This window comes from Epinephelus moara, chromosome 14, assembly GCF_006386435.1.
Source record: "Epinephelus moara isolate mb chromosome 14, YSFRI_EMoa_1.0, whole genome shotgun sequence".
Lineage (NCBI taxonomy): Eukaryota > Metazoa > Chordata > Actinopteri > Perciformes > Serranidae > Epinephelus > Epinephelus moara.
The window spans coordinates 16,632,449-16,656,340 of NC_065519.1; the positions used below are offsets into that span (position 1 = coordinate 16,632,449).

Sequence of the window (23,892 nt, forward strand, 5' to 3'; positions counted from 1 at the left end):
AAGGCCAAAATATGATCGTTTCCTAACCATGATCAAGGGGACATAACCACACCTTAACCACAGCATTGCTGAAACATAAAGAAATGTAAAGTTCCATATATCCGCTACATAATCATTTACAAATGTTACAAATCTGTGGTTTGGGGAAACGTACAATGCCAACATTTGTTCTGTCGATTGGCTTGCCTTTTGTTCCTGAAGTGATCACATGTCTAGCAGTGTAATTGTATGTGTGTGCAGGTCCATGCATGTGTGTACACATGCGTCTTTTGCATATACCTGTGTGTGTGTGTGTGTGTATGTGCATGTGTGCATGTACTCACAGAAGCAGGCAGCACCAAGGCCGAGCAGCGTGCACCTACAGTGTTAGCAATAAACCTGTCAGAGGCATACCCATCTTCATCTCCTGGCTTTTCACTTTGTCATCTGACAATGCCTGTCAAATCTCTCCACAGGATTTCCTAAAAAAAACCCCAATATCTCCCCACATCTTTCACACCAACGACAACAACAAAACAGCAGCAGCAGCAGCAGCAGCAGCAGCAAACAAAAGCAGCAATAACTGCTTTCTTGTCGGCATGGCTTGTGAACAGCATTACAAATTAACGGTACATGATAGTAAAGAGTTTATGGGGATTTTTTGCAATGTGATTGATAGCAGCAACAAGCAACATTTAATTTACTACATTGTTGGTGTCCTACCACCAACCATATCTAGTCAACCCCAGCCACCCTCAGCTCCCCCCGTCCCCCGTATTATCTAACTATGCTTCCTGTGTGTGCATGACATGACAACTGGACTAGTGTTGTTTATCGTCTTCAAATCTCTCCTCCTGGGGCAAACCAGAGATTGCCTGCTACCATGAATGAAGGAAGGACTATTTCCTCATTTGCTGTCCTCTCCACTTATAGCCCGACCACCACCGCCACCACCGCCACCATCATCTTTCCAATGTGTCACATCTGAAAAGAGCAGGGAGTACTTGCCACCTCTGCTGGAAGATTTCCCCATTCTGTGGCACCCTGATAAGCTCTGACTTACTTCCTCCATGTGGGTCAGAGAGACCTGGAGACACACGGCTTGTATTGCCTTTTGTAATTACATCTGCTTCACTGCACTGTTTCTGCTCCCCTCACTCTCCCCTCCTTCCAAACGGAAAGTAGATTTGTGGGTGTGTGTGCATGTGTGTGTACGTGCGGGCGAGCATTCTTGCACACACTCACAAGAATGAACAAGCATAATCCCTGTACACCATCTTTGGGCACCGGCTATTTTTCTTACATCCGGGCAAACAACATTAAATGGAAGAAAGGCTTTTGTCGTCCCAAGTACATATATCTTTGTATATTCTCTCCATTCATTGTAATGTCACCCACCACCTGCTGTAATGGATCCCCCACTGTGAGTCCACAATCTTAAAACTGGTGGATTCAGACTGGAGAGTGTATTTGTTTAATGGAACAGTGTAAAAAGATCTTCCTTGTATAGCAAGGCCAGGTTCTGTAGTCTCTCTCTGTCGTGTGGATTTTTTTGGGCAGGTTAAAAACACCGGTTCACCGCTTTGAGTACTGTTCCAATACTTTGCTTTAAATTTCTCCAGCTACCATTAAATAAAACACTTAGTTACGCTCAGTATTAGTTCAAACACTCACCCGAGTCACTGATCTCAAACTTGGCCTGGGTTGCCGGCACCAAAACTGTATCTTAAGCCTCATTTGGATGGAATTTCTTTTTCTAGAGAAGGTTGGGTAATTTTAATATTGCACGCACTGATCAGTGATTTTCATCCCATGCAGTGTGTGTTCATGCGACTTTTCTCGCCCTACTCCAGTATTAATCAAAGTCCCAAATAGGCCCAATTTTTCAGCTCGCATTTGTCCATCCCAGGGCTGTACAGAAACATTTCAAGGGGCAGGTGCTCATGTGAAAAAAAGGACACCCCCCTCATAATCATTTTTAAAAACAAAGGTACACACAGCAGCACATCTTTTACTTACTTTCAGATTTATTTATTTTAATACATGTATGAATAATGGTTTGATTTCACAACAGTGACAGACAATTGTGAGGCTTGGGGCAAACACTGTTGTTACCTGTCTGACTGTCACCAATGAAGGCAGGTCAGTGAGACATGGATGCTCCTCGCAAAGTGCTTGATAAGCTTACAAGTTTTGTTTCACTGACCTCTTACTCTTTTAGTTGCGTCTGGGTCTGCATTACAGTTGTCCTTCTTGCTTCCTGTAATTTGAACTATGATGAATGTTTCAATAGTTAACACCGCCACCTCAATCCTAGTCATATTTTCTTGTAGTCTGGACGACTGGAAGAAAATTCGTTTATAGTCAAGCTGTGCGCTGCTTTGCTTTCAGTTACTCATCTGATTATCTAAAGATCATGGTCAGGCTATACTAAAGTATTGATCTCGCAGTAGTAGTAGCAGTTCTGTGTGTGAGTGAGTGTGTGTGTGCTCAGAATTATGCCGCACTACATTTTCAGTGACATTTCAAAAGCTAGTTTTCATCCCGCTCATAAGGGCGTGTGTGTAGAGCACATTAGTCTCTGAAACAATCTTCTCCTTTAGATTTAGTCCTTTTGTCAAAGATGTACAGTGAAAGTGTTGAACCGTGGGACTGAAGATGCTATCGTCAACACTGAGGAAAGACATCTTCCTCCCCACAGGTGGATGATGGAGCTCTGTGTGTGTGTGTTTGTGTGCGCAGCCCTGTGCATAAAGCTTATTCTTGTTTGCTGGCCTCCCGTCACATTGCTTTTTGGCTCTTGATATTCATCACCCCAAACCTTTTTCTTATCTCCGGAACCATCAGCTGCACAGTTGGCTCCCACTCGTAACTCAAAAGGTCTATTCCACATCACCTGACAAAGAGCTTTGCCCTGACATCACTTCTGACCCTCAGCAGTGTGGGCTAGCGTTCGTCTATGTGCTCATGCACAACAAGTTAGGCCAGCTCAGGGTGTGAAGATATCTCAGTTCACCTCTTCACCGAGGCTCAATCCCAATACACACCTTGCCCCTACCACTTAGTCCTACCCCTCCGTTTTGCATATTTGCACCCTGGTGCAGGGTGCCCTGAGTCTTGTTGGGAGATATTGGTAGGGTGAAGTGTGAGTGTGACTACATGCCCCTGCAAACTGAGGTTTTTTAGAGGCACACTCTGAATCGAATCCTATGAGACATAGGATTGTGCTTGTTACCGCTCCTCTTATATCAGTGTGGACTGGCAGGGTAGGAGCATGTTTTGCTAAACATAGTCTACAGAGCACTGCTAGTAGCCTGGTAATGAAGGAGTTTTTAATTTGATGACCTGTTTGATTGATTGATAGTGTGAAACTTCAGCTGTGGACTAATTGTGAGTGTCCATGCTTTTCTATCTCCATCAGATGATACCATTATTGCCATGGTTGTGTATGTTTACATGAAAGCCATCTATGATGACTGATGATGTGTCAGAGTCTTGAAGGGTTGTTCTGCTTCATAGGGGAAGATTTCAACCATCTGTGCTGAAGAGCAAAGGGGCACTCTAACATGAGGGGTAGGGGCAAAAATGAGAAACGGAATTGAGCACAAGTATCCAAAATATTTTGAAGTCATGCCTCTTGTCGGTCTAGGACTCTTCATCCCTCTGGAGAAACATGTTATAAGTGACACCATCATGCACAGTCCCAAAGTTTTGCTCCTGCTCACAGCCATTTTCATCTCTCAGCTTCCCCGATTAGGTTTTAAAAGAAACACCACTGTCCCACTTGACTTTCATAGTTGGCTTTCATCTTTTTTTGCTCCCTTCTTTTCACATCCCTTTTCCCTCACCTACCTAAATAGAAGCAGAAAATAGAAGAATGGGCTATAATCTGCCTGTGAGGGTGAACAGAGGGACACAATACATGCACACTGCAAAAGGATAGGTTGGATTCCTTTTTTTTTGCTTTCTTTCATTCATTCTCTATTTCTTTCTTACCTGTTTGCGCGCATGTTTCTCATTTTACCCTTTACTTACCCTTCCTATTCCGCTTTCCCTATGTCCTCTCCATCCGTGCAGCCCTGGTAGCTCTGTGGAGTCCAGGCCCTCTTTGATCTGTAGTCCAGAACACAGGATGAGAGTTATCCGCTGGCAACAACAAGAACATCCCATTAGGAGCTGGACAGAGCCTTGACAGACACTCTCTGCCTCTGCTGCTGCTGCTTGGCCCTAAAAGCACTCTGCCTACTGCTACTGATGCTGCTCATTCTCTGTGCTTCTCTCCAGCTCAGGGTGGGCATTACTGACTCAGCACACTTGACACACAAGCTCAAGCCGGGGTTCACTTGTTGAATTTGAAATGTTGAAATGCTCTTCCTGTGATTTATTTTTAGTTAGTCATGGAGTTATCCCCCACTGGTGTCACTGGCACTGAGATTCTGGCTGGCTGCCGTGGTTGATCAAGGTGCCTCAGCTGAATTGGGATCTCTGAATTAGGCAAGCACCATCTGATGCAAGAAATAATTTGTTGAACAAACAGTCTTACCTCAAGGTCCATTTAATAGCTGTTCAAGATTTCTTTCAGCAGATGCAGGCCTGGTTCCAGAACAAAATGACTTAGGGTGCATCTGAAAGTTTGCTTTATTCCTCAAAAGCATGTCTCACAGTTACATTCCAGGAAATATCCAGTGCCCTTTCTCTCACAGAAGGAGTTCTGTTTAAGTCTCTGGATCAGAATATCCACGTCGTGTATTAATGATACTCGTTACCTGGAGAGGTTGGAAAAAGATATACGTTTCTTCCCTGTTCCAAAACCAAAATCAAACCCTGAAAAGTGTAGGGTTAGCTAGCTAGCTACTGAAGATACAGCCTACTGAATGTATACACATGCTGCTTTTGCTTTTTAATGATTATAACAATGAGAAAAAAAAGAACGACCCTGCTGTACAGGAACCAGTGAAGGGAAGCAGGGAAACTGTGTGTCATCAGATGAACGTTGTTTGACTTCCCCCGGAGATCCCTGCCCGTCAGGTGGCGGAGGTCCGGGTGCTGGCAGCAGCACAAGCGAAGCCAAACACCGTTCATCTGCACACACTGTGATGCCACACAGCTGGTTCAATATCAGCAAAGTTTCCCTTTATATTCATTGTCTTCTGTGGCGATCAGCAGTGATGTGGTGGTTCACTTTTACACTGTGATCTGTAGCCTATAGTTCGGCTTTAGCTTCTAACTATCTTTTTAACCTGGTGTTGCTGCTGAGTCAGTTTGACATCCTGGATATATCCTTCAAACACAGACTGTAGACCCCTCTGTCTGCTTCTCTCTGGAATCACTGTTTCATTTGTCCAATATTTCATCAGGGAGTGCAGTTAGTTACAGTGTGGGCTTCATGCTTACTGCGACAGCTTGTTGGACCATCACAAAGGGGCGGGGCTTAGCAAAAAGTCAGTTGTATATGTTAACATTTTAAACATTTTCAGGATTTCTTATCGATGTTGTCTTAAAAGTTGAGCTTTAAAGTTCCTACTTGACCCTTGAAACAGCAGTTGACAAAATAATCTTACCTCAGGATCCTGTTAGTAGCTGTTCTGGAAATTTCAATTTTATCACACAATCTTTTTAAGCAGAGATTTTTCTTATCCATGTGAGGTACAAACTTCTGCGGATATCTGCTCTGCCCGATTTAGGATATTATACATCACATAGATAGTGTCCTGTGATAGACAGCCTATGCCAACATTGAGCCACAATTGTTGAGATTTTTTTAGTAAAGGAAGTTTTAGTTTTAATTATTCACCCTGTACACGGTTCTCTATGCAAGAGACAGATAATCAACTTGGAAAAACAGAGAGACGAGGTCACATTCAAATAAACTGCTGGATAATTATTTTAACACGTTAACTATCTAATCATTTCTGTATCTGCTAAATTATATCTCATCCTTATTTTCTTGATTTTGTCGATCCTGCTCCTTCAAACACTTACACAGAGCGTCACACAGGCTTGCGAAGCCGCCTTGTTATCTTAAACAGGCCGAGCATTTGTCTTGGTCTCTATTGTTTTGGCTTCATGCACAAAATCAATGGAGCCCATTCATCACATGCTCATTGAAAATGAGCATATTTGTTTGAACATTTGTGCGGATTTTTCAGTACAGTGTGAGGCAGAGGAGCAAGATTTATCAAGAATGTGCAGGCAGTAGATGTTACAGTCACGCTATTTTCTTGCTGAAAAAGCATTATTCTGTCCCCTTATCTTTACTGTGCATCTGACATGTACAAATCACATACATGCAGACAAACTCACACACACATATATGTACATGTGAGTAATTAATGTATGTATAGATACATGCACACTTGCACGCTCAAACACACACAAATACTCTCAGTGGTTTCTGTTTCCGTCACAAACAACCAGTGATGGATTGGCCCTTTCCATTTTAAACAGGGAGAAAACACATGCCCCCGGGGACCCTTGTGTGTGGAAGTACTTTGAAGTGTCCACATTTAATTCTTCTGTATGATAAATGAGAGGAGAGCTGCAGTTGTAGCCCGTGAGGAAAAGCTCAGCTCGCTCAACGAGGGGAGCGGTAACAAATGTAGCGATAGCTGATAAGCTGACTGTGTCTCTTGCTCTTGCTTGTTGTTCTGCTCCCTGCAGACCCCCACAGCCAGATAACAAATCCATCCTATCAATCAAACCCATCAATGGCTGGCTGCAGATTAGAGACAGTGATTTTGGGGCTGATTGGAGGGGAAATGCTGATTACACCTCCCTCTCTCTGACTTGATTACACTCTGCCTGTGTGTTGTCAAGCTCGGCTGCTGAGCTGTAATCACTGGGAGCTAAGAGCAGAGGCCGTGGCTCCTGAATAGACAAGACACAGACGCAATCACACCAGTAGCTGGCGAGCTGTGACCATTGCTAGGTCATTGGGAAAGGAGAATATCTCACAGTTGGGGCATCTGTGCATGCTAACTGCACACAGGGCAATGCATGTGCAGACATGCACACATTACAGATAGATAAGGAAAACTCCAGCTATGAAACCTTTTGTCTCACATTTTTCTCCTCTGCAGCTCTTATGTTCATCGCCTCCTGTTTCCCTCCTCCTTCTTCTTCTCTCCACTGTTCTGGCCTACTTCCATCACAGTGGCAGAGGGTCCCGTGCTGAAATGCACACTAAAATACACACACATAGACACACACAGTGAGCACTGTGAACGGAGTCCTAATCTGAGCTTTATTTAGCTGCTTCACCTTTAAAACTGGAGCAAGTTCCAGACAGTCTCTTCCTCAGCCACCTCAGCTTCTTCTAACATTACATCCCTCCACTCCCTCATCAATGTGCTCAGCCCTCCTTCACTCCCTGTTCACCTTTGTTCAATCACTGCAGCTGTAGAGGCCCGTCTAAGACTCAAATTGTCACTTTGAGCGCACCGTGTGGTGGCTAACAAAAGACTGCTGTTCATGTGTGCAACAAAAACTGCGTGAGGCACTTGGAGAATGTAAACAAACAGATATTGACAGCATTCTACTGGCAAATTTGAAATGAGGCAAAGTAATTGGTTTTTCTGGCTTTCTCGTTTACAGAAAAATAATTGTGATTTGTTCTCAGTGGGAGCACAAGAGCAAACAGAATTTATTCTTTGTTCCCTATGTAAACAAAGAATCTACAGAAAACACAAACTTAATGATTTGGATGATGTCACTTTAGGTTAACAGAGCACATTTCAAAGCAGTCAGGATGAGGGTTGGGCTGGTGTAAATATTTCGTAACTGGTTTGATAGTAAGCCAGACACAGGAATGGACCAGTATACTGAATTTTACTTCTAGATCTACATGTAGTTGCACTTGACTCAGCAGCTCCTGAGTGGAACACAGTGACACTGTGTCCTAACAGCAAACGAACATCTGACTAACATATGATGTCACAATTTAGCTCTGTGTCCACACTGAAGCCATTAAATATGCACTTCTGTTACATCAAGTAAACGAACCTCAATAATATCAGCAGTGCACTCGAGATCTTACTGAAGACGTAACCACTAAAAGACAAGTGAGCAGCCTACTTACTACTAACACTTTATATTGTGATATTAAATGGAAAAGAAGTACAACACAGCCAACAGCAAAAAGCCTAGCTTGTTATTAGCAATGGTCATTTACCTTACCAGAAATGTTACTCTCTCTGGTGATCTCCCTCCAGCCAGCTGACACCTTATAAAGGTTTTTGTAGGGAAATAAGAAGTATGTATGGATATAGTGTATTGATATGTATAGATAGATAGATGATTTCTCATTTCAGCTTTGTGAATCAGCCATTCCTTGTTCATTGTGGCGCTTTCAAAGCAAGCTATAGGAATAGATAGAAACAGGGTGTCCGAAAAGTTAGGACACCTCTTTTGTCATCTTCAGAATCCAAAATGTTGCCATATAGACACTTTTACTGTTAGTAAACAGTATGAAATTTTTTCAGTAGGCAGGGCTTAGCTGGAGGCAAAACAATCTTTGTAGACATTAGCTAGCGCAAGCTAGCAAGTTCTGTTGGCTTGTTTTAGACAATGGAGGAAGATAATGCAAGTCTTATTTTTGAAAATACTTATTCCGAGTTTTGGAGTGCACACTTAACTTAACCGTTTGCTTATTCCTGTAGAAATAAAACAATCTGCTTCTTCGACCAACACGGTTCTCATTTTAGTGTAGAGCTTCAGACTGAATTTACCAACACACCATGTCAGTTCACTCACTCTCCGGGACTACGAGTGGTACTTAAAAACATAAACACTGACCAGCAGGACCAGACTGGCCGACCCGTATGCTCTCACTCAGTGGATGGATGATTCACAGAAGGCTTTGTGGTTGATTGCTATGCCAATCTTACAAAGGAGGACGACACAGTTTCCTCTGGTTTGTTTTGCTATCTAAGCTAACATTAGCTAATGCGCTAAAAAGTTAGCATTACAGAGAAATCCAATATTCCTCTTTATACCTCCCCAATTTCTGATGAGGTGGACATGATAACCATTAATACACATAACCTTATTCATCCCTACAACCGTAAATACTTTTTCCCTAACCTGATACGAAGTGTGCGCCACACGTGAACATTTTTGATAATCACTTCCGTCCAGTCCTTTTGTCTTACTGCATTTATGTGATAAAGTTTTGAGTCATGACTTCTACTATTCTGGCTCCCAGTAACACAACAAGACAACAATTTAAGACTCCTATGTAGCTATTGGTGCAGTTGAAGTTTTCCTGAGAGACTAACTCTGCCATGTCTCATCTCACCCAAAAAACACATGACGTTTCTTGTAAACAAACACACTTTGCACTCATTGTCCCCCTCTTACCCTCTTATGTGATCTCCTTCTGCACCGGTGCTTGGCTCACAGCCTGTCAGACATGTTAGTTTGTTATCAGCAAAATGATATGTATAATGCTTATTACTGATGCAGTATGAGTTGACTGTCAGCACAGGTTGCTGATGTAAGCTGCTTTTTGATTTGCTAGAAAGTGTCACAAATCCAAATGCTGGTTCAGGTGGTTTGCATTAAATCAAACCGGTTTAAAATCATAAACCAGACTGGACTGGCATAACTGGAAATCTCTAGTCAGGACTCTCTAAAATTCATTGCTAAATATTTGGTGACATGTTGACTGTTTTTAAGCATTACAGAACTCATTGAAAAAAATCTACCGTGTGCTATTTCTAATAGGAACATCTGCCAAAGGTTTTTCCTTCATCTTCAACAGCAGCGTTAACGGAAGCACAATCTCAACAGGAACACTGTCTACAGGGTCACTGTTTCAATTACTCTGGCTAATGTTTGTACTCTAATAACACCCTCCTGCTTTTAATCCTCAACACACCATTTGGGACTGCTGCCACGACTGTGTGCCTAAATAAAATTCTTTTCATCTTTGTGTTGCATGTGTGTGTGTGTGTGTGTGTGTGTGTGTGTGTGGTTGAGGTGGGTTCGCATCAAATTCATAACTCCCTGTGTCCTGGTTTTGAACTGTCTTTGAAGCCCAAAAATTGTCTCATCCAGCTTGTGTTAGGTATCATTTCAATTGACACCATGCACTCTACTACTAGTGCTTTGAATTGAGCATACTTGCATGCTTGTTAGATGGAAACAGCTGTCAGGGGAGATAGCGAGAATGACTCACTCCTCTTTCCCTCACTTATCGCTTGCCTATTCCAGTCTTGCTCCTCTTATTGTGACCTCCAAGAAAGTCAAAACATTCTGTTCTTTTTCTCTCTTTTTCTCATTTTTTTTTTTCTCCCCTTCGCGTATTCACAGTGAGTGCACGCAGCAGAGTGACTGATTTTTGGAAATGTTGTGGCCAGAGGTGTGCTTTGCACCTGTGGCACAGTTGGAAACAAGGTTGGATTAGGATGAATAAATTATTAGTATGCGTTGTGTGCAGTGTGCTCATGACAATTTCTGAAATTTTTTGAGAGGTTCTTTCATACAGTAAAAGCTCCTCTCAAAGGGCAATTGAAATCTGTGTGCAAGGGGTGTAGCATCTCTGCAAACTAAATAAATTACATCTTGAATCAGCCACAGAGGCTGCATTCTTGGTTTAGTTTACTTTGGTTGACAATAAAAAGCAACATTTACATCTCAGTTTGTTTGTCAGGAGTAACACAATAAAGTCTTGAACTTATTTTGCTGCTATTGTGTTAATTTAGGGAATGAGGAGGTGTCAACATGTGTTAACGTCTTCTAGGAGAGCTAAACACTGAATGTAGAAAGGGGTTCAGTGATATTTTAAGACTTTAGCAGCAACCTGCAGTAATGTGGATACAAGCTGTAATTGTGGAGGATATGGCCAACTGCGCAACCCCCCAAGGAAGATGAAAGGGACAGTTCACCCCAAAGTTAGAAAAATACTTCTATTTCCTTTAACCTGTAGTATTCATCAGTGTAGATTGTTTTAGTTTGAGTTGCAGTGTTGGAGATGTCGGCCGTAGAGATGTCTGCCTTCTCTTGAACATAATGGAACCAGCAGACAAATGTTAAAAACTAAATCCTCTTCACAAAATGGCTGCGATCTGAAATTGAATAACTTACCTGTCTGTCCGTCTGTGCTGTTTTCATATTTGTCTTTACGGACACTATGCCGTTACTCATCAGTGTGGTCAGTTCTCTGGTCAAGGTCCAACAGAGTCCAAACTGCGTCTGTAGTCAAACTGTGTCTGCAGCTGCACAGAGCGGAGCTGGAGTCAGGCCTTATGGACACTTTGTGCATCCAGAAGATCCATTTTATGGCCGGGCAGACTATTCATGTGAGATATTAATAAGCGGGATATTGCTGTGCTTGAAGTCCGTGTTGTGTTCACGGTGATTTGAGCTGCCACTTATTGAACTAGTTCATGAAGTACTTCCTTTAACTTCATTTAACAGCCTTGGCCACTACAGCAGGAAAATGAAACCAGTGATTGCAGTTTATAATTTAGTTGTATGGTTTCAACCTAAATAACAATTTTAATACATCATACATCATAATGTAGCATTAATATGCAGCTGAGGACCATTCTTAAATTGCATTGCTGTGTAATTGATCCTTAGATGGCAGAGGAAGCCAGTCTGAGTGTCATAAACAACAAACAAGACTGTCAGAAACGAGAATGCTGCCATGCCCCTGCATGTACAGAACTTACATAACAAAAACTGACACTATCACAGTGTAGTGTCAAGTCTTCATAATCCTTATTTTAGGAGAGAACTTGCCCAAATCTAGAAAACGCTGCTCACAGATGGGGTTTTTGAAACTGACATGGTTTCTCTCAGAGCAACAAGGTGCCTGTTTGCACCATGAAGTCAAGATCACACTGATGACTGATAGGAATTCCTTTGTGCTGCGTTTTGTTATTTTTGAGCTTGTTGCTTCATGTCTGCCTCCTGCATCCCCATAACATATAGTCCTTTCAATGCATAGCTCCCTCCTGAGTGTAAATATCTTTTAGATGCATGCCACACTGTCTACATGCCATTATATGTGACTCCTGCATTCCCTTTTGGTCCTCTGTGAGACAGCAGAACTAATGGATGTTTGTTTGGCCATAGTGACTAAATGATTCATAGTGTGTGTGGCACCAATAGGAAGCCTGTTCTCTCAAAGCTGGAATAATTGACAGCAGCTCATCCGCCAGCTCATCTAAATACAGAAACCTGTACTTGTGTTAACAGAAAGCTGAATCCAGGTCAAGTCATTATGGCATCATCAATTAAAATAGCATCATTGTCAGACACCTGGCATACCGCCTGTTTCTTGCATGACCTATGAGACATGCTTTAACAAAGGTTGGATGGCAAAATTAGCTCGCTAATTTGCTTAGCTTCTGTAATATGACGCATTTACGACTGAAATGGAATATGTGGGTGTTTGTCATTTAGAGGGAGATTTGATTAAATTGTTGAGGGGGGCTGAAAAAATTAGCTGTGGCATCAAATGAGCTGTACAAGGACATGGAGCTCTAAAGGACGATTGACCTCCAGTCACACCTCACACACCCACGTTCTTAGATTAGGAGGTGGTGGATGAGGACAAAATATATAAATTATATACAGAAATTATTCCCTGGGGGAAACTGGGAACAAGCACCACAACTAAGTGGTGTACAACGAAGCGAGTTCGACATGGCTGTGCCTTCTTTGCTTTAGCTGGCATAACAAAGCCTGAGCTCCAGTCAGAGATAACGAGTACCACAAAGGTGGTTATCAGCTTGCGCTGCCAACTTGGGCTTCCTTCTTTTGGCGCGGTGCACTTTCCCTTAAAACGAGTCAAATGCCGCATTCAGGGTTTCATCGCGTGCCACCTACTTCCGCCTTTGAAGAATATAAAAACCATTTAAGTATAAAGCAACATTACTTCTTCAATTAAGGTGAGGAAGGATAGCTAACAAGTTATGTATTTATTTTAGCACTGTTTATTTATAAGGTGACAGCTGCACATTCTTAAGCTCTTAATCTTTAAACGTGATGCATCAGATTTACATGTTATGATCAAGAAGAACTGAATTTAGGTCTGACACTGTCCCATAGTGAAGACTTTGCGGAAATCTTTTTAATTTGTGGCCAAATTACAGTGAAATTGATTTTAATGATTGAATCTGTGGATCCAGGACCAAGTATGAAAACACAGTTTAAAGTGGTAACATTATGGTATGGTTTGAAGGAATTATACAGCATTTCATATGCAAATAAATGTCATCCTGATTAATGATATTGTGAGCTATTAATATATGCTACCTGTGATTTTATAGTAGGTTTGCTTTATAGCCAGCACAAGCAAATAGACCAGAGAACACTGTAACATATTCAGTAGTTCAGTGAGAGCACTAACACCTTGTGAAAACAATAAAGAAGCATTATTACTCAGATGTTCTGCATCACTAATGTACAGTAGAGTCTTGTGGCAGAAAAAAAAGCAACTTGATACGTACAGCTCGTGCTACTGTAATTGCACAGCTTCGTTCGGTCGCGTTATTAATGTAACATTACGCCTCATCAAGTTTGCATCTATAGCGTATTCCCTCAGCTTAGAATCTGCATTACTCATGGATTGACATTTACAATAGAGTGAACCCATTTACAAAGGAATTGATCAGAGAAAGGCGCCTGTAGCCAATTTCAAGCTGGAACCCGTAACATTAACTGGTTTGGACCTGGTTAGCCGTGCAGCTTGAGTTACCATGGAGATCTAGTTTGACATACCTCACCAAGCCACTAATCTCGCTTCATGGTACACCTCTCTAGTCTTTTGGAAAATGTAGGATAAACAAATGATGTCCAAACACACACCATGATATCACTCTGCTAGCCACTATGAACCACAAAATAACTGTCAAGTGTGGTTAAATATAATGAGAGAGAGACTAGTTGCTCCAAATCACATTTGATATAGTCCACAGTAATTACCTCAGCAGACCAAAACAACACACACATGCACGCTCACTGTTTCCCTCTCTTATCCTCTCTGTTGCTTTCACACACTATCTTATCCTGCCATGTCGCCTCTGTTTGATTTTGCTGTCCTAGCTTTTTCAGCATAAATGACTTGCACCACACTGGCAAACTAGCCCAATAGCTTATCATGACTGAGCACACACATGGACTAACATGTAAGCGTTCGCACCCACAAGCCTCGGTCCACCCACACACGCATTCACACACAAATCATGTCCAGCTATTGTGTATTTAAAGTGGCAACCTGCTGTTTTTCGCTCCTCCCGGTCTCCTGTGCCTGTCAGAGGCCTCTGATGCTGTTGTTTAATGAGCAGAGGCTCTCCTCACACTTGCTCCTAGTCTGGTCTGCTCCTGTTGCTGTGTGTCTGCTGTTGCAGCGCTGACCAGAGGAGACATGCAGGTCTGTGTCCCAAGGCTAATTGCTGCTACTTGGCTGATAGTCTTTCTGTGCTCCACTCTCATTGACTCCCCGGACTCCAGGGGGATTCCCACAGGCACCCAAAGACAAACAAACCTGGGCGGACAATCGATAACGGATGCAAGAGTTACCGCTCAGCGCAGCCGCTGATTAAGATTCCCTAGGAATGTGTGTGTGTGTATGTGTGTGCACGATGTAAAAAGCATGAGTATGTGATGGTGTTTGCTGATTGTCCCCCACTCCTTCAGTGCTAACTGGAATCTTCAGCCAGTCCCAAGTGCTTGTTTATGTGATTTTGATTAAGAGCATCACAGAGTTCAGAGGCATCCTCGCAACAACACCACATTAATGCTCCCAGGTAATTATTCCCACAACATCTCAGGTTCACAACAGGGTAGATGATCGTGTCTGTGCCTCAATGTGAGACCTGATCTACTAACAGTGTTAAATACTGTAGGACTGTATGCTATTATGAGTAAGCTTAAGATAGCTTTTATCAATCACAAGATATAGATGCAGATGATATACTCACATGTACATATAATCAGTCAATCAGTCGTTATCTGTAGGCGAAGGGACAAGATTTTGGAATAGGTAGTGTTCTGGTTTCTTTTTGTAGTTGGTTTGCTGTCCAAGTAGTATTTACCACGTTTGAATGACAGGTGGAGGTGGAACCCATTGGCACAAACGCAGTCTTGGAACCCAACAGCTATCGTTTAATGACTGTTAAGCTTTGTGTCAGCTTTTTTTTTTTTTTTAAACTATGTGCATTCATAAGCAGATATCTGTTTATAGAGATTAGCAGAAATGACCGGCACAGGGAAAAGAAAGTCTTGGCCAGAATATCCGCTGGCTACATCAGATCAGCCTGAAATGTTGGCCCTCTCCCCCAGAAGAGGGCTGCAAACCCTCTTAAGCATTTTTAACTATCACTGTTAGCTCTTTTTGCACTGTTAGAAGTGTCAGAGCGGCTAGTGGCGCTAACATAGTTAACAATGCTGAAGAGATTTTGCGTCTCAGAATAAAGCTGCTTACTCACTGGGGTGACCTGGGGAAGCCCGGAGGATGGCCGCAGTTTCTCCGCAGCAACGCTGTTGGTCAGTCCCGCCTCTGTGACAGTGTTACCAGTAGTAATCACCAAATGACTGGCGCGCTAGCTATTGTTAGCTCCCACCCAGTCCAGATGACTGACAATGCAGAGCGGCCAAGGCTTAAATTAGCCAAGCATTGGAGACCAAAGGGTGGGCAGTGACCATTATGAATGTTATCGTGGCTACCCGGCTATCTGTCAGCAAAGCCAGCACAAAATAAAATAATGATTTACATCACAATACATTATATTATTACCACGTTTAAATGGATAGTACTTTGAAATGTGGTGCTAAAGCTCACTAGGTCATTGGAGTGCCGCTCTAACAAGAAAGCCCTCTTGTATATCATGTCATTTTGCATTTTTTTTTTCTTAAAAATTAAGTCATTAATGAGTGTTGGACTACTGTAAGCAATATTAACCGTAAATGTCATCCCTAGGCAACATTCTGGGATTGTCTTTGTAAATAAATATTGCTTTTAGTGGCCCAGGAAATTTGAAGAATCAGCGTACTGTACTCCATGATCTGTCCCTGTGTGCCACTGACTGCCATCGGCTAGCAAGCAGTGTTGTGCGTTAGTGTCATCTCGCCTGTCCCCACCCTCGCTAACCCTCCGTTACCTCTGCCCGTCTTCTCTCTGGACTCATGTTTGCTTTTGTTCTACTCCCCAGCTCGCCTGACTCACAATGATGATCTTGACCAAGTGCAGGGAAAGGTCAAGGTTGGCCAGCAAATTGCCTCAAAGCAATCAGCCTTGTCTCTGTGCGCTAACAGTGTGAGCCTCTCTGTCCCTGTCGCCATCTTTCCATCTCTCCATTGTTTTTTCTCTACTTCTCTGTCTCTGTGTTTACCCGAGGGGGAGACGTGTGTCGGAGAGGATTGACAGCAGGAGAGGGTGGGGGGAAGGGTGGGTGATCTGCCCTGCTTTGAAGTCTCGGCTCTGACCGGTGGCTGGGCGAGGGCTGGGGACTTGAAAGCACCAAGCGACACTGCCGGGGTGACATTTCAGCACAGACCAGCGTGAGCCAGCAGGGTGCTTGTGTGTGTTTGTATATACCCATGTGTGTGTGCATGTGTGTGTGTGTGTGGACAAGAGAGAGTCTCCTTATGGCTTCAGCTGTCCTCAAGGACTGCAGGCTGCTGGGGGCTATTTGCCTCCACACCAAAGGGATTACCTTTCATTACATGAAAAACAGAATCACCCATTCAACCTCTAACCCCTCTCTCAACAATAGTGCCACTGGGATGCAGTGCCACAGCTGATACCCCAGTTGTAAATGCACACTCAGTGGCTCGATCGAGTACACACAGATACTGCATGAGCCATTTTATATGATTTTCAGAACACACACATGCACACACGAGGCTCAAGGACAGCCTCCTCTGGGTCAGCTGTTCGTTCCAGCCCAGTGTGCCTGAGTGGCTTTCCTCTGATGGCTTCACACACATGAAAGACTTGTGTGTCACACACTCAGCTTAACAACATCAAAGCCTGCTCGTGCCCTGTAGCTGGACGAATGTCTTAATCTACTGCCTGATTGTGTGTGTGCGAGCTGTCTGTCTGTCCTGTAAATGGTGTAAACAGGTGTTAACATGTCAGCCCACAAGATGCCACATGCCGCTGTGTCATGATCTCCTGAACAGCTGTCCCCCCAGTCATTGTGTGCGTGGGTGTATGTGGTTGAGTGTGTGTGAGTATGCATTTACTGTAAGGGTTATAAATGGCTTTAAGAGAAGCTTTGGGCCTAGACTTTGTGTAAAGCCAAGGACAAACAAAAAGAAAGGCCAAATAATGAAAGAGAGCTTTATGGCAATAACTGATTTCCTCGCAAACACTGCGAATGTTCATCTGCTGTATCGCAGATTTAGTGAATAGAGAGAGACTGTCCAGTAAACAAAAAGTTCCTTCCTGCTGCTAGCTAATGTCTCCATCAACAGCCATATGCTCCAACAAATGCCCTTGAGCAAAGGACAGAAACTAAACCCCGTCTGTCTTTTTCCATCTCATTGGATTAAAGAAACAGCTAATAATGCCTGTAATGTAAATGTAAATTTCCGTCCTCAGGTGGAGATCGAGAAGCTGGACTACCACCACTATCTGCCTCTGTTCTTTGATGGCTTATGTGAGACTGTTCATCCGTACGAGTTCTTTGCCCGCCAGGGAGTCCATGACATGCTGGAGCACGGAGGCCCCAAGATTCAACCCGTCATTCCCCAGCTCATCATGCCCATCAAGAGTAAGTCCACGAGGGTGTCTACTCTCACGGTTAACAAATCACAGCTCCTTTCCCAAGTGACCCCCGTGTGTGTTGATGTCATTTTACCTTCACTGTGTTCCCCAGCCACTGCTGGGAAAATGTGGTTATCTCAAGACTGAAGAAATACCTTACAAATGCTGGTATTGTGTCAGCCTGAATACAAAGAGTATTGTTTAAAATGTCTCAGTAAGGTTAACATCACAGCTATACATCGAGCAGGAGAGACGAAATTTGTGCATTTAAAATATGTGTAACTTGATATTATTGTTTTAGTACTAAAATATGTTGTAATTATCACACAGGAACATTATCACAGCAGTCGTCAACCATTAAAATACAGCAACAATTCAGTGGACATCTGTAGCAAAAATATTCCAACTATCTTTTTCTTTTAATTAGTTTTACAAACCCTTTTTGTAAGTAAATATTATTATTATTATTATTTTAGAAGAGGCTGAGACAAGTAATCTTCTCAGTTAGAGTTTAATTGCAGCCTTAATATGTTTTTTTTACATGTCATTATTTCATTATTTACTATTTTGATAACCGCATTAAAAAAAAAAAAACATCTCTGCAGTCTTGTCTTCCACAGCTAACCGCCCACCCCAACCCCGCATGTTTTTATTCCCTAGTCTATTCAGTCTAATCTTTCATTTTATTTTCTTGTCTTTATTAACATCATTCACTCCACCCCATCCTACACAAACTAATCATTGTCTTTCTTAGCGGGGGACAGGGAATCTTTAGGGGGATGGCGAGCACTTCTGTTCTGGAAACTGCTGAGAAACCCCCTTATTGTCAATATAACTATGAAAGCCTAACTCTGGAGCATTATTTAACCCCCTTCCAGACAAGCTAGCATGACATGGTTGGTATCATTGGATTCCGTAGGTCAAAATACCAGTGTTGACTCTAGCTGCTAGAGCCTGAAGACAGTGATGTTAGCCGAGGATGCCAGTGTCCTACTGGGGGGTAAAAGAGTTCACAGCTTCATCTTTTTTCATAGTGTAGCTCACTGTAGCCTTAAATAAATGAAAAGCTAATAACAGACACACGATTAAATAAAAAGCTTTATTTAGTTGGTAGGAAACATGAGGTGTCGTAAGGAAATTCCTGTGTAATTTTCTAAAAAAAAAAATAGCTAAAGCTTAAAAAAATGTGAGAATATATTAAATGAACTGTGTTATCAATATGAAATGAAACGATTAAATCAATATTAATATGCATCTATATCTAAGATGTATTTTTGAATAATTACACACAATGACACTGCAGCAGCAAAGGGAGTGCAACCAAAATAGGACAACATACTTTACCAGGAATAGACTCACCTGTCTTACACACTTGCGCTACAACAGATTCTAACATTACCGTACAACCAGTCCTGTGACACGTCCTAATTTGGTTTTGCAGTCATACGGTTCCTATTATTACATTAACCCTCAGGGCGAAGCGTCCTTGTTTTTGCATTTGCGGGAAGAGGTTGGCTCTAAAAGCATGCCTGATAATCTGCCAGGTGCAATGTGGTGACATGCTACATTTAACTGTGTCATCGTGGTGTGCCTCCTTACCTTTCCACGCTGACACGTTTCCACGCACACACACGCAGTAGGCAGATGGAGGTGGGCGGAAAGGTCACATCCCAGGTCAGAGTGGTGTGTGACCATGGACATCAGAATTTACAGTGATGTAGACGCGGAGGGTTTCATGTGCGGCAAACACAAGGTACAAAGAAGTTAGAGGAATGCAGAGTGTGGCTTTTGTTGGAGAATTTCAGCACACACGCACAGACTCACAGTCTCACACATGCACACACACACACTGTCTTTTGTTTGGCGCCGCTGCCAAGTGGAGTGTCAGTTTCAAAGTGGGAGCCTTTAAGTGGCGCCCAGTGAGCCTGGGATAGTGTTCATGTCATGGGCAGTTGGCTGGTGGTGTGTACGTGTATGGAAGTGTGTGTGTGTGTGTTCTTTGTTTATGTGTGGGTGTTGGACGTCTGTGGAGGCAGAGGGGCGTAACGGCCAACACTAGGCAGGGCTGTTGGAGACACAGTGACAGACTGACCCTGGCACAGAGTCTGTCACCACGCTACACACTGCTCTGAACACACTCTGCAAGGTCTTACCCATTACACATCTCAGGCTGACATATCCAGCTTTGCGTCTGCATGAATTACACTGTATTTTTAATAACAGTATTCTTATATTCTGAGTGATGGAAAAAGCAGTGTTGTATTAAAATAAATTTGTTGAATGAATTTAACCCTTACAAACTGTTTGGATCAAATTTGACAGCTTTTGAGGGAATGTTGAAGCTGAAAATGCTATGTCTGTTTATATTTTTAATGGGACAGTTGTGACAGAGTTCAAATGGGACCTTGACATGAGAACTGCCTACGCTCCCACCACATTCGCCCAGGCTCCCACTGAGACAGACACCTGTCGGTCATCAAAGTGTCAAGGGGAAATCTTGAAACAGTGGGGGAGCAGAACAGCTTTGGCATGATCATAATGCACATACAAACCAGTGGTCATAGGAAGAAGTGTAAATCGATACGATATTATATCGATTCTTTGGACAATGATACGATATGTCGATATACAAAGTCTGCCACGATACGATTTCGATTCGATGTGATTTAGAGGCCTGCAATCGATATGAGACATCTGCCCATTTAACACAGCCGGTTACAGAAGAAGCTGCCAACTCTTTTTTGCTTTTGGCCTTAAAAGATAAAAACAACACAAATAATGTAAGTAATTGTAACAGCGTAAGCTTACTTTAAACTGACTCCACTAACACACATAAAAGTATAAGTAAGTAATTAAAGTATAAATATGGAGCGTGGACTGGTGGCTGTAGAGGTGCCAGTTCACCTCCTGGGCACTGCCGAGGTGCCCTCGAGCAAGGCACCGAACCCCCCAACCGCTCGGGGCGCCTGACCACGGGCAGCCCCCCTCACTCTGACATCTCTCCACTTTGTGCATGTATAGGTCCTGTTTGTGCATGTGTGTGTCTTTCGGACCTGTGTGTAATTGACAAGCAAGAGTGAAAACATTGAATTTCCCCTCAGGGGGATTAATAAAGTAAATAAACTTAAACTTAAACTTAAACTTAAAAGAGCACATGGGATAAGTTAACCTTCAGGGCTTTCTGACAGAAAGACTTTCTGGAAGGACTGTCAAGGTTCAGAGACAAAACAATTGTTTTTTGCTAGTGACCCATTATTAGCTTTAGCATGTTTACATTGCATAAATTAACCTAGCAGCTAGCGAACTTACCTCTATTCTTAGCTTAACAGATTACATGTAACATTATTAGCAATTTTTGCATTCTAAATACATCTGTGGTTCAAAATTTGGTATAGATACTTGTTAAGAGGAGATTCTTGGAGACCATACTGTGAAGGTAAAATATGAACAGTGTAAGGATTAAATCTGGTCATTTTCATGGCTTACTCGTGCATTATGTTGTTTCATAGGTGCATGATTTGTCAGCATCTTTCCACTGATATTATAAATATTTGAACAGCCTCATGTCCATTTTGTCCTTCATCAAGAGGCATCCACTTTACACACAACTTGACATTATGCACAGAACGACCGGGCCACTCGCTAACTTAGACAGTAGTTTATAAATTCAAATCCCTCAGCAGTTTTGGTCATTTGCCTCGGGGAGGCCAGACCAAAGGTGATGGTTATGCTCCTCATGAAAACACACACTTCGCACTGATAATGGAATTTTAAATGGCCTGCTCCTTATTAACTTCTTGGTTTATTAAAAATCGGGCCTGTTTCGCCATCCACAAGGCAAAGCCGCCAGTCCGTGTCTCTGTTGCAGATTAATTACTTTTCTATGGAGCAGGAAAGAAGAGGGGATGGTGGAAAGAGGAAGAAAGTAAAATACCCGTCTGCAGACTAAAATGGCAAGATATATATTTTTCTCCTCTGACGTTAATACATCTTCAATGTGGCTGGCAGGCTCTTATCTGCAGAGCGACTGAGTCACGTCAGGCCCTGGTGAATTTTGATGATGACTGCAGGTCACCCAATGAGAATACACAATGAAGGAGGCTCTGGCTGACATTATACTCTGAGGCCCTGTCCTCAGTGACTGAAAGACTGAACTCTTTCCACTGTACACCCTGTTCCTTTCACCCTGTGTGCAACAAGAAAATAAAAGACGCTTTTAACTATGGATTTAATACATCTCTGCGCTTTTGATGAATTTAAGAAGGGTTTTTTTGTCCTCAAAAAAGCTGAAAGTGCAGAAAGAATATGATTTTATATTAAACACTGATATTTCTGTGAGTTAAGGTAAAAATGTCCTGCTCAGCTCAACAGTACCATGGTGACTTAAGAAGAAAGGGTAACTGTTACTGAAATGCTGTGGTTTGGGTTTTTCTGGCTTCCTTAAATAGGAAGGAGGATTCAGAGCCATGCCTCCATTGAGCCTCAGTTGATTGGCATAACATTTGTTCAGCTTTGGACCAAAATGAGACTTTCATTACAAGATCCTCAGTTACGCCTCTGCACGGGAACATCTTCTTCTGATCTGAAAAGTGTATTTATACCCGTAGCGAGAACAATTCGCCACTAAACTCTCCAACGTATCACCCTACCTCTGACATTTTACAGGAAACAGAATACAAGGTCACCGCTGTTTTATTTTCACTCTGAATATGAAACAGGTCCTTGCATGAATAGATTATTACTTTATTCAGATTTGTCCCAACACAGATTTTATACAAGCATTAATATATCAGACCCTCAGCTGCCTTCTCCCCAGCTCTTTTAATTTTTTTTCCTTTCTCTCTCTCTTTTTTTTTTTCCAACAAGGCGAGAGTGCCGATGAATAATTGAACAGTCCCGCGGTCCAAATGTCACAGCAGGGAAAATTGTTTGCGCTGGCTGGTAATTAGAATTTCATTGTTTGTTATGTAGGTTTGAAATTCCTGTCATTCCACATTCCACCTTATCTCGGTGATGGCAGATATCTCCGCGCTTGTCTATCTGGGGAGACACTAAGGCAAAGATGGAGAGATGGCACGAGGCACAATGCATTCGCTCATTCAGCATCATCTCAGCTGCGGGCTGGTCCTCTGTATAGGCCTCACACACACACACACACACACACACAAACACACACACACTGACAGAGACAAAGACAGACTCTCAAATGGACACAAAACAAAAGACTAGTCATTTTCCTCACATGCATACCTAAACTTGTGTCAGTGCAAGTGTAAAATGTTTTATCCCTTTGACCTATGAGCCACTTGTTGTTTATATGACTCTTCTACATTGTATAACCTCCTTCATATTCGGTTGCAGCCGTGTTCAGTGCCGCCTGTGCTCATGACTGAGGCTGACATTTTGTCTCATTGCTTTTAAATGTGTCTGCGTGCATGTTGGAACGTGTGCATCCCTGCGTGATTGTGTGTGTTTCACTGTGTGACTGTTACGTGCGAATGTACGCTTGTGACAACTTTGTATTTGCATATGAGCTGTTTTAACAAAGGCAGAGGGTGATGCAGTACGCGCTCTAACTGTCACACAATATTTTAGGGTTGTTGGTCTTGTTCTCCGTCAGTCATTGTTCTTTGTCAATTTCAATATGGTGCAAGGGATGAAAGTTGCTTCGGTGGATCCATAGTAACATGACTTGCAGTAGATGAGGAGAAGAGAGAAGCCCTGTGGAAGACGGAGGACTGTGGCACAGCCGCTGAAGAGTGCGCATTTGTGTGAATTTATGTTGTTGACTCAACAGGCGCTGAACCAAATTAGTAGCATTGCCTCCTGGTTGCTTGTAAAACAGACACTTTATTGCACTTGTGGCAGCAAGCGTTGTCGTCATCAACATTACTGAAGACCAAACACGTTTCATCATTTTTGTTTTTCCAGCCTTGTTGGCGGCGGCCATTTGTTTTGTGAGAGTTAATGTGACCACCCCTCTCGCATTATATTATTCAAAATCAAGAGCATTAATGTAGCAGCAAACAGATATTTGCCATGCAGAGATATAGTGGAGTAATAAGTTATAAGCAGCTGGTGAAGTCACCACCTGTTTGTGTGTTGTTTGGCAGCACATGCATGTTAGAGCCTATGAGTCACTGTGAGTGTGTCCCACTGGCTAGCTTATTGCTGCCACTATACACCGTGTT

General features: G+C 42.6%; 1 protein-coding gene across 7 annotated transcripts in view; it reads left to right on the plus strand.

Moving 5' to 3' along the window:
- pacrg (PARK2 co-regulated) overlaps positions 1–23,892 on the plus strand; it is a 255,296-nt gene that overhangs the window by 143,727 nt on the left and 87,677 nt on the right. For all 7 annotated transcript variants that reach the window (XM_050061236.1, XM_050061232.1, XM_050061233.1 and 4 more), the window contains one exon: positions 17,537–17,708. In XM_050061236.1, coding sequence (XP_049917193.1) covers positions 17,537–17,708 — 172 coding nt within the window. The remainder of the gene's footprint in view (positions 1–17,536; positions 17,709–23,892) is intronic.